General features: G+C 32.6%; 1 protein-coding gene across 1 annotated transcript in view; it reads left to right on the top strand.

Annotated features, from left to right (window-relative positions):
- The first annotated feature begins 7,266 nt into the window (after positions 1 to 7,266).
- LOC127714837 (uncharacterized) overlaps positions 7,267 to 12,883 on the top strand; it is a 30,090-nt gene continuing 24,473 nt past the window's right edge. Inside the window, exon 1 of the mRNA XM_052220868.1 lies at positions 7,267 to 7,477. Within this exon, the coding sequence (XP_052076828.1) occupies positions 7,414 to 7,477 (64 nt within the window). The 5' untranslated portion in view covers positions 7,267 to 7,413. The remainder of the gene's footprint in view (positions 7,478 to 12,883) is intronic.

Consider the following 12,883-nt stretch of genomic DNA (forward strand, 5'->3'; position numbering starts at 1 on the left):
TTGTTATCATTTGATTCCGGTCGATCCACGTTGCATTTTGTCGTGAATATGTATGACATATTTGCCACTGGACATTTAGGGAGCAATCCATTAATCAGCTTCATTTAGTAACGTATAACCATTAGTATTCAGTTGAGAATTGTCTCAAGCAGTTTTCAGTTTTTTTTTATATATATTTGATTTTTATATTTGATTTTTGAAGAGTAAATTTTAACATTTCTTTCATCATTTTTCTCTTTCCATTTATTTTTTGAAACATTTGCATGTTACGTAGCGTAGGAAAATTACGGAATTAAAACCCAAATAGACATTTACCTAAATACTGTGAAGGACATTATGCATCTAGGTCTGTTCGATTAAAAAGTTGTGAAACAAGCGGTTTGAATAACTAATTGTTGGAAGAGTTTACTTACTGTTTTCATTTGGTCTGGTCTTTAAGAATCTATTTCATGATTACTGACAGATTAAAAATATCAAATATATCTAACAAAAAGATCTAATGCAGAACATTCATTGGTCAGTTGTAAATGAGGTTTGTATAGAGTTACGATTAACTCATTTATAAAGTAAAAAATCGTTATTTTGAAAAGTTGGAATTCAAAAATATGAATTTACCCCTTAATTTTATAAAACTATCTTATCATTGCCTATGGTGTTATTCTGATGCTAAAAAAACTTATAATAAATAAATAATTAAATGATGTACTGCCATTTTATCGGTCCATTTCCAATGCTATTAGGTAACTGTTAATTAAGTTAAATCCAGAAAAGCGCTTCGCACGCCAGCAATTTATAACGTGTTGTTTTCATTTTTTGGACTATATTTAGACTCGTCCATTTCAGGGGAATAAGGCTTCTGCATGTGTTTTTTGTGTACCTTTTTTATGTTTCTGAAGGTTTGTAAGTCAGTAAAAATTCAAGGATTAAGTTAATATTGACATTAAAAAACCTCCTTACAAAAAGGGCTGTTCAAATTTTTTGTTCGAAGGTCTTTTAATATCAATATTACCTTATCATTGAACTTTTACTATTACTTACATTTACCATATGAGCTAGTTAAAGGTTATCAATATTTTGATATCCTTTTTTCTTTTGGCAGTTCAACCGAGGGATTCTAGATTCTAACTTCGAATTAATATGACATTTTTTTGGTGTAACATTTTGCAATGATTTGGTGCAAAAGTGCATTCAGGTTTCAAATAGATAACCGTACTACCTATTATGACATATTCATCGCGGACAATTTTAGAAAGGAGAAAAATGAATAAATGCAGGTGCATAATAAAAACTTGTAACAAACACATTGTCATCAGTCGGAATAAAACTGTATTCGTAATAAATGCGCGTTCTCCACCGGGGTAATATTGCTTTTGTTGAAGAAAATTCTTGAAAAAACTGATAATACGTACGCAGTAATCTTTCCCTCTTAATACGAATAACGACGAAAACAACAGGTTAGAAGTGCTTTCCGCAACATAAGCTTATAATGTACCTGTACCCTTCTAACCATTGATATGACAATGTATTTTGTAATACGTCAATAAATGCAGTTTAAACAATTCTATTAAAATTGTCCCCCTCGCAAGTTCTCTCAATTTCTTTTTGAACACCTGGAACATGAGTATTTCAAGATGAAATTGTCTACCTAATGCATAACTCCCAGCTTTATATTTTAACTTTGCTTCCTGACACATAGTGCTGTTTGGTGATCGGTGTATGTTGTAGAGTTATATGTGATATTGTTTTAATGTGAGTTATTTTTTATAAATCAAAAAAAAGTTCAACAAAGCTTGTGTTTAATTGTAATATGCTTTTTGCACTAAAATAAATGTTTTCTTATTTATGTATAGATGTTGTGTTGGACTTATAGATGACATCGAATTGTACTCATGTTTAAGATAAGAAGTTTCTTGAAACAGAATATTTGTTAATGTTTATTAATAAAACGGATTCTCAAAGCCAATTCATAGGTTGTTCTACCATTCAACATAAAAGAACGACGACTCATGTCCTACACTGATTAAGGAGTTTCGCCTAACTCTAGAATTATCATTTGGTGTACATTTCGGAACTTTTATTAGTAACAGAACAAATCTATAAAATGCTTTCCTATTGGACAAATATAAATTGTTTAAGTAAATTTTTTAAAAGGCTGACATGTGAAAATCGGTCTCAATCTAACAATAGCTCGATTATTAACAAGCTATATAAAAATAATGAAATGTGGTAGAATTGCAAATGAGAAAACTATCAACTAGAGACCAAATGACGAGGCTGTGAACACTTATTAGGCGCTGTACGGAATTCAACAACGAGCAAAACCCATACCGTACCGTAAGGCACAAAAGGCCTCGTCGCATGATAAAATTTAAAACAATACAAAATAGGAAACCAACATTCTGATTATGCTTCCAAAATAGAAAATAAATCCAAAGAAGACAGACAGCAACCAACGACAACCACAGAACTACAGGATGCTGACTTAGGAGAGGAACATGAAGAATGTGGCGAGGTGGAAAATGTTTGTGAACTCTCAACCCACACTCTTAACTGGGACAGTTGTGTAACAGCATACAATAATCAAAACTATAAAAAAGATATGTTATTTTTGAGATTGATTTGAAATATAACTAGATTTTCAATTGATTCTTCCAGCAGTATGAATCAGATATACATAATATATTTTTAATGAAATTGAAATACAGGCTATCTAAAAAAGTGATATGATCGTATTTTATAGATATTTCTCATATTTTTAAAACTTGATTCTGAGAAAAAATTTATTTGTGTTGTAATCAGTTTTACAAATTGTGCCATATAGGAAGATTTGACTACTATTTGTATCGGAAATTTATTTTCAAAACAAGTTTGCTCATGTTTAAGTGAATCTATATTTGTATAGCCTGTATCTTAGGTCAAACCCGTTGACAAGTGGAATAACCTCCATCAGATACACTTGAAACTTGAAGTTTAAAAAGACGGATAACATTCACCAAGTCCGCTTGACACATAAGATTTAAAAGTTGAAGAACATTCGGCAACTCCGCTTAAGCGAAAACTAATGACAGTTGAGGACATGAAATCAAATGCTTAAACAGGACAGGAAAATCCGTCCAAGATAGGCTTTGTCTGAGGGAACTGCTTCCTTAGTTTTTAAAACAATTGTGCAATCACATAATTCATGAACAAGAAATGATATTGGTTTATGCATAAGAAATTATACACCGGCTTTCTCGTAATGCACTAAGTTTACCGTTAGTTTTCTCAATTGAATTGTTTCATATTTGTCATGTCGGGGCCTTTTATAGCCGACTATTCGATATGAAACCTTCTCATTGTTTAAGGCAGTACGGTTGCCTATAATTGCTTACATCAACTTCATTTGAACTTTGCTGGATAGTTGTCTCATTGACAAACATGGCAAATATCCTTATTTTTTATATAAATCAGCATTAATATAAATTGAAAATTAATGTTGCTTATTCATGAAGAAAAATAAAAAAAGGCCAACAGCGGAAAGTACATACTAGATAATATCACATTCATAATATTGTTTCATTGAATTACATACAAGTTTGAATTATCTATTATTCAATATAATAATTTGCAGAGATGAAAATTAAAATATCATCCGAACCTATAGAATCGTTTTAAGGAAGTTCTTTAGTTAAAAGTATTGTGTTATACCCACTGCGCGCAACTGGTAAACAGGTAGACGAATGTTGAAACTTAATACAGCTGAGGAACACTACCAGATGATGTGTATGCAGGATAATATTCCAAATCCGAAAACTAGTTTACTACGTTGGATTTCATGCGATTTTCACTATTTTCAGTAACTAGTATTATGTTTATACCGGCGTTTCAGATTTATTATACACATCGGTATACTTTAGTCGTGTTTTGTATGATATCTCATAAAAAAAAGTGAACTTTTTATCGAAGAAGATTTTTTTGGTACAAAACAACGTTATATCTGTCAACGTTTGTTTTAAACGGTTGACACTTTTAAATCCAGATGACATACAAAATTCAAAGAGTTGTTGTATAGCCTTTTAATATATCGAAAGCGTTACACACGTTCTACTAAGAACATTGATTTGACGCCCCCATTCTGTTAACAGGGATGTTTGAAGTGCTGACAAGTCTTTTACATTTTATATTGTATTTACACATTTTCAATTTGTGAAACATTCAAAACTGTCAAATTTTCTTCGAGATGGCAAGCGATAAATACCGTCGCCAAGAATCAGTTGCAAATTCGATTTGTCATCATTGTCTCTTGATAATATTATAATTTATGTTTTTGGTTGGTTCTTTTTGTCCAATCTATAATTGGTTTTCGAAATGTTTTTTTAATTGCTTCTTGTCTTTTGTCATTTTGAGACATGTCCGTCTAATTACTCTCCTACCGTTTGTTTTTTTATTTTGGTGATAATCATGAAACAGAAACATTCAATTGAAGTTCTACTTAAAATTGCACACTTGACTGACACACACATGCGCAAATTAAGGCAACAGTAGTTTACCGTCGTTCAAATCTCATAAATCGATTAAGGAAAAAATTCAAAGTGGCAAACAAAAAAAGGGAATCACATGAACTCGAAAAGGATGAAGACCGGGTGTGTCGACAGGGTAAGCGTCTGCTGCTATGCATGGATCACCCGTCATGCTTATCTACACTCAGTCAAAATGTCACAATCGGGAATAGGACACAATTGTTACAATAGACCCAGACATATCGTATGAGCCAATTAAATCGTGATGGTACAATAGACACAGACATATCGTATGAGCCAATTAAATTGTGATGGTACAATAGACACAGACATATCGTATGAGCCAATTAAATTGTGATGGTACAATAGACACAGACATATCGTATGAGGCAATTAAATCGTGACGGTACAATAGACACAGACATGTCGTATGAGCCAATTAAATCGTGACGGTGAACGTAAAATTTATGTAGTGCCGTTTAAAGAGTACTGCTAAAAAATACATATATAAAAGCATGACCCAATATCGTTATATCTATTTGCAACCTCGCTTTCATCATTCATATAATTCAACTTTTCATCATTCAATACTAAATATTTAACAGTCAACATTCTGCATTCAATTTTCAACATTAAATATTTTATTCTATAAAAATACCAGAGGGACAGTCAAACTCATAGATCGAAAATAAACTGACAACGCCATGGCTAAAAATTAAAAAGACAAACAGACACATAATAGTACACAAGACACAACATAGAAAACTAAAGACTAAGTAACACGAACCCCACCAAAAACTGGGGGTGATCTCAGGTGCTCCGGAAGGGTAAGCAGATCATGCTCCACATGTAGCACCCGTCGTGTTGCTCATGATATTACAAATCCGGTAAATAGTCTAATTCGGTAGGTCACATTCGTGGTGAAAAAGGAAGTAGATTGTAATTACGACAATGGAAGATATCCGATATCATCTGTGAAACGGTTATTCCATAACGGTCAACCAACTCGTGATGGCGTCCGTAAAATTTACGAAGGGATGATTTCAACTTCACCATTTGGAACTCTTGGTTTAATAGCTTCCTTGTGAGCAGCAACCCTCTATCAAGAAAATCATGATAGGAAATACAAGCCCGGGAATATCATATCAATTGGGAGATATATACTCCGTATGCAGGCGCTGCTGGAATGTTGCTACATAGAAATGGAAAGTTCACAATTAGGAAACTGAAATCATCTCTTTTGTCGTAAAGTTTAACATGAGGATGAAAATTACTTTAATCACAGAGTGGAACAAGAAATCCCACTTTGCACTATCTATAATCACCTTTACTACACATTTCAGATCCATGTTCATATACCGAAATATTTACTTTTCCTATTTTATTCCCCATTCCCTTATTGAGAATTCATTATATGTAAATAGATATAAGAAGATGTGGTATGAGTGCCAATGAGACAACTCTCCATCCAAGTCACAATTTATAAAAGTAAACCATTATAGGTCAAAGTACGGTCTTCAACACAGAGCCTTGGCTCACACCGCACAGTAAGCTATAAAGGGCCCAAAATGAATAGTGTAAAACCATTCAAACCGGAAAAACAACGGTCTAATCTATATAAAAAACGAGAAACGAGAAACACTTATGAACCACATCAACAAACGACAACGACAACAAGCTTGCTTTACTCAGTGGGTATGACATTTAGATCCATTAAACATAATTTGCACATATCTGGTAACCTTTTTTACACATTTAATATTCCCACTCCGCTTCAACAAGTTACATGTTGAAATTTAAATGTTGAATGGTGAAAATCAAAAAGCGAGATATGAATGTTGAATATTGAAATTGAATGTTTAATGATGGAAATTGAATATTGAGAATTAAATGTTGCAAGTTGAAAACGAGATTTGACTGACGAAAAACGAATGTTGAATGATGAATTTCGATGTTGAATATGGAAAATGTATGAATGTTAGAAAAAAGGAGGTTGAAATCGAATATTGAAAATTGAATGTTAAGTGATGACAATCGAATTTTTCAAATTTAAATGTTGAGTAATAAAGTCAAATATTAAATGTTGAAATATGAAGAATCGAAAATGGAAATGAAAATGTATAATGTTGAAATCGAATGTTAAAATCGAAGGTTTTAAGTTTAAATTTGAATGTTTTATATTGAAATCAAAAGTTACAAATTAAACGTCGAATGTTGAAAATCGAATGTTGAATGTTGAAAATTAAATGTTCAATTTTTGAATGTTGAAGTTTCGAATGGAATGCTGAATGTTGAATGTTGGTCACCGAATATTTGCAATCATTGAATTGGAATGTTGAATGTTGAAATTATAGTTGACAGTTGAAATCGAAGATTTAATGATGAAATGAAATGTTGAATGCTGAAAATTGCATGTCAAAATTTGAATTTTGAATGTTGAAAACGAATAATTGATGCTGAAAATCAAATGTTGAAGGTCGAAAATTAAATGTCAAAAATCCGAATGTTAAATGTTGAAAACGAATATTGAAAGGTGAAAAACGAATATTGACAGTTGAAAAAAGAAAAATGAATGCTGAAATACGAATGTTAGATATTGAAAACAAATTTTGAATGTTGAAATCGAATGTTTGAAAATTTGAATATTGGGTGATGAATCGAATAATGAAAATAACATTTTGAATAAACAAAATTGATTGTTGAAAATTCAAAAGTTGATGTTAAATATTGACACCAGTCTAAATTATTGAGTTAGTAACCTACATCGATCTGTGCACCTAGATGGAAAAAAGTGGAATTCGAAGACTAAGGACATTCAATTATGAATTAATTTTAATAATTAAAATTACCAATATCTGATTCAGCTTCAAAACAGTTCATATTGTCAAATGTGCTGTGTCTGTATACTTGTAGGATGCTATATTTTGTAAGACTATTGGTCATTTCTATGTTCCAGCTGCTGATAAATTCACAGCTAAGTAAGTACATTGATTGCATTTATTTTTTTCTCCTTTCACTCACAATGTAACATATTGAATTCCTCTCTTACAATTGTTTTTATCATAGGTGTCTTCACTTTTGACCTCTGATTTTTATCTATATAGAACTTCTGTGGACAAAATATCTAGAATATTACAATATGTAAAATACAGATAAACTATTAAACTATTTGTACTGATATGTACTATGTATATACATTTTTGTAAATACACTTTAGAAAGTGCAACAAGGATTTATTTATTGGACTTGAGGATTTAATGACGGCAAAAACCAAATTAACCGTTAATAAACGTATTTAATTTTTAGATTGTTGATATTTAGAATAAATCTTTGACATTTTGTATTTGATAAATAAAAATAACATTAACCTCAATGATTTTGGGTCGAATAACAAATCTGCCTTTAAAAATATAGAAAATAATTGACATGGGTTACTAGCTAAAGGAAATGCATTTTTTGATGTTTACATTAGGATATGAAAATCAACATTTCCCTTACTCAAACAGCAAAAATGAACTTTAAAAAATTCAGCCGTAAGTTTTCTCTTTTGAATTGTTTATATTTTGTTATACGGTATGGGGTTTGCTAAATTCGAAGAACCTGCGATGACCTATAGTTGTTCACATCCGACTTTAGTGAACAGGGTTAAAAATGGCAATCACACTACATTAGTTTTAGAGTAATCTGCGAATCGTTATAACTTATGCATCATTTTAATAAATATAACTCTAAGAAGATAAGGTATGATTGCCAATTAGACAACTTTCCACCAGAGACCGAAATGATGTAGAATTTAGCAACTATAGGTCACCGTACGGCCTTCAACAATGATCAAAACCAATACCGAATAGGATGCTATACTAACCTTCGACATGACAAATGTAAAATAATCAAACGAGAAAACTAACAACCTGATTTATGTACAAATCAATTAACAAAAAATATGATATACATAAACAAATGACAACCACTGAATTACAGGCTCCTGACTTGGGATAGGCACATACAGAATGTTGCGGGGTTAAACATGTTTGAGGGCCTCCAACCCTCCCCTTACTTGGGACAGTGGTGTAACAGCACAACATGAGAACAAACTATAAAATCGAGTCTATTTAGCTTATTCCAATTTCGGTTTATCAGACTATTATTTTTTTAGCAATCAGAATCATATTAGAGTAATAGGCTTACATATGTTCTATATACGATATGAGCATTACATCTTAATATCGCAGTAGCGGATCCAGAACGTCTGGAGGGGTGTGAAGGGGGAGGGTAATAGACGTTATAGTACTTTGTATGGTTACACCCAAAGGGTTGAATGGGGTATTGACATATGAATATATCTGGACTCCTCATGGACAGCAGTAGCACCTTGCTAAAGTGTCACAAGAAAATGTGATGTAAGTAAAAATAGTCTTTTACTCGGAAAAATGTTTTTTTACCAGGGTAACAGCAGTGTCTTCAAAAGACAACACCATGGACAGAAGTGAAATACAGAAAAAAAGTTAGCGTTTGTTTGTACTGTCATATGAAACAGAGATTGTTCAATTTACCGATTATGGACTCTAGGAACTTCGTCAGTGGTTCAATGTCATACTCTAATGTTTTTTTTACTAGTTGGAGAATTAAGTTTTAATGGCAGGTCTTTGTTTGTTCTGTAAAATGTATTCACAACTTTTATTGACTCGGAACGATAAACAGCTTGAGATAATATTGTTTTAACACCTGTGTATTGTTAAATATAAAAATTAGAAGATGTGGTATGATTGCCAATGAGACAACTCTCAATAAGATACAAAATGACACAGAAATTAACAACTACAGGTCACCGTACGGCCTTCAACAATGAGCAAAGCCCATACCGCATAGTCAGCTCTCAAAGGCCCAGAAATGACAAATGTAAAACAATTCAAACGAGAAAACTAACGACCTAATTTATGTACAAAATAATGAATGAAAAACAAATATGTTACACAGCAACAAGCTACTACCACTGAATTACAGGCTCCTGACTTAGTCAGACTCAAGTAGAATGTAGCGGGGTTAAACTAGTTTGGAGGGACAACCATCCCCATAACCTGGGATAGTGGTGCAACGGCACAAAACAAGCCCAAACCATACAAAACGTCAAACGAAAAAACTAATACGAGAAACAGCAACAAACGACAACCACTGAAATACAGGCTCCTGACTTGGGACAGGCACACAAAGAATGTGGCGGGGTTAAACTAGTTTGAAGGCGCCAACCCTCCCCCTAACATGGGACAGTGGTGTAACAGTACAACATAAGAACAAACTATAAAAATCAGTTGAAAAAGGCTTAATTCATTAGATGGACACAAATAGAAATACATCTAACAAAAACATAGGAGGAACGTGGCAGGGTACTTATACTTTGAAGACTGTATATGTTGCCCTCTAGAAGTCTTTCGGTAATTTTAGTCGTTTGACTGCTGTCTAATTGACGTATCCCCTACATCTCCTTTTATTCATATTCGGACTTTGCTTTAAACAATACGATTTACAAAGGTACTTGTTTTTGTGCATACTAACTGGTAATTTAGACAAAATAAAGAACTGATGACAATTTGTGTAAAATGATGATATAAGTATAGATATTTAAAGTTGAAATCTCTTTTTCATCAAAAGTATTTATTGTTAGAGGATTATTATTTAACCTCACTCTGTAGCCTGTGAACCAGTCCAAGAGACACAGTTTCAGTGCTGAGAAGATGTGATTAATCGTGGTTCAGCAAGATTGCAATATTGTCAAACTAGTGAATGAACAGTTGGAATAGGCGTGACTGTTCATGGACGGCGTTGTGTTAGACTTAAAGTGTTGTTAGTCTGATTATCGTCTTTGATTTCACGAATAATGAAATACGTTCATCTTTTCTTTTCAATCATTGTTTCCTGAATGTCTTATTCAGTCAAGAATCAAAGTAAGTCTAGGAATAGCTTAAAATCAAGGATTTTGCACCATCAAATGAACAGCGTTTATGAATCTAGGCTGTTTCAGGTAAATATTCATAAAAATACCTGGTTTATAATTTAGTACGCCTGTAATACACTCATTTTTGACTATTTACACGCGCTATTTTCATCACACGGCGTGTACACGCATTCCATGTCTTTACATGCAACCACACACATGTTCGCACGTTATTATAACGATACGGATTTTCGGTTGTTAATTATGTATTTTCGGTTCGAAGTCATCGGTTTTTTTCCATCGATCGTCAATTATATCAAGATCGCCAAAGTTTTGCATTCTTCATTTCAATGTCCGGGAAAATGCTATGAGTTTGGAGGAATGTCGTTTTCTAGACCCGTAGCTTTATTGTAAGAGGAAGAAGTACTTTTGTATCAAACCTTTGGGAATTGTTGTATCTAGTGTATTTATTGAATCAAGCGTTCCTGTTGGTAAAAATGAATTTCATCGCTTTGAAAGTTTTACCGACAGCATAATGAATATGTCGACAGTTACTGACTGTATGTGCCACATAGGACAACGGATATGTCCAATAGCTACAACCCGTCCTTTTTTGTCTATCGTTACATTATCGAATGCAATTTATACCCATGATCTACATCACGGTTAGGATCTGTTTATTCATCCGAAGCACCTTATATTAAGTTCAAACATGAAAAAGCGGAGTTCCTATTACTCAATTGTTTCTTTTATTGGTAGTGATGTGTGGATTGTTGTTTTTTCTTTTTCTTTATTTCCGTTTGAACATACTGATGTGTGTTCCTCTTCGACTTATGATTTTCTAAAGCCTTCTTGGTACATTCTCCTATCTATTTTTTTTTATTATTCTGAACGATCAGCACAAGTTTTGTTTTAAAGTGATAAAGAAATAAGAATGGTAAGGTGCAGAGACCTAATAATGTAGGATTGAGATTTGCCGCATTCAATATGATAAAATTCCATTATGAAAATAGATCAAATATTAAAAAAGATATTACGATATCATTGTAGGAGTGAAATTACAATACAGTATTTATTTACAGTAGATAACATATACCGTTTCGCCACGAGGTCTTATGATTCGGTTGTATCCTAATTAATAAGATGATAGCGATACTCAACATTATATATTCTCTTCAAACAAGTCCTGAAACTAAAGCACCTTCCCCCTCCCCCCCACAAAAAAAAAAAACACAAAAAAACAAAAAGGCCAACAAAACACAAATCAAAATATACAAACAAACACAGAACATATTAAGACAAAAAAATCTCAAAGTGTATTAAAAAATATATTAAAAAGTACTTGTATGTCATATTTTGATATTTTTGAGAATTGGGTATACATCTTTGATTGTTGCAGTTTAAATTATTTACAATTCATCCTCAGGACGATTTTATGGTTGACATATTGTGTATACACATGTCTATTGTTGATATGTGTTGCCTCTTGCTGTGAAACAAAGTTTTATCATACTGAATATTTGGTTTACCATATTATACACACATAAACCTGTACGCGAATAACGATAATCACTCGTAACATGCGGTTTTGAATTTGTGCAAATTTTAGAAAAAAATTAATTTCATTTGCTCCAAAACAAAGTTTTCATATGCGCCAAATTTAATCATTTAATTTGGGCAATTCTATAACGACAAGGTAAGATCACATTATTTTTACATGATTAAACGTTGCATAGGTTAATCCGAAGACGCGAGGTAAATGAATATAACACTTTATCTATAAATTTCTAGCGTCCGAATTAACTTAAATGGGAACACTAAATCCAAAATATTTGAATATGTTGAAACGTTAGGAGCTAAACGACCAAAAGGGACATACATATAGATAGCCAAATTCTTCTAAGGTGAAATTTTCCTTATGGATTTTGGTCCTAAGTTTATTATTAATTTCTTAATTCATCAACGAGGACTTTTAGAAAAAAAGGTTTATACATCATGTCTGTAACGAAGTATCGACTACTGAGCTGATGATACCATGTGGACTAACAGTTCCGGGCATCCAGTACTATTAAAAGTAAAGAACACTTTACAAATTTCGTGCGACCGAAGAGTTTTTCTGAACTTACCCTCATCAAGAACGTTCATACCCAAACAATTGAAAGCCTGGAATTTATAAATACTCAGAAATGTTAGGAGCTGTACAACCAAAAGAGACATTAAAAGTAATAGCCATGTTCGTCTTAGGTCAATTTTGACGGAGGGAGTTGGAAACCATAGATTCTCAGTAATTTCTTAATTCATCAACGAGGACTTTTAGAAAAATAAATGGAAAATGTGTTTATGGGCCACAGATGCCCCCGCTTGTAAATATGCACGAGTCAACTTCCACATACAGATGCAGGATTCTCGTAGTTAAGACTGTTTTGTGATTATAAGCATAAGTTTCGTAACA

This window comes from Mytilus californianus, unplaced genomic scaffold (assembly GCF_021869535.1).
Source record: "Mytilus californianus isolate M0D057914Y unplaced genomic scaffold, xbMytCali1.0.p SCAF_9, whole genome shotgun sequence".
NCBI classification, from domain to species: Eukaryota; Metazoa; Mollusca; class Bivalvia; order Mytilida; family Mytilidae; genus Mytilus; species Mytilus californianus.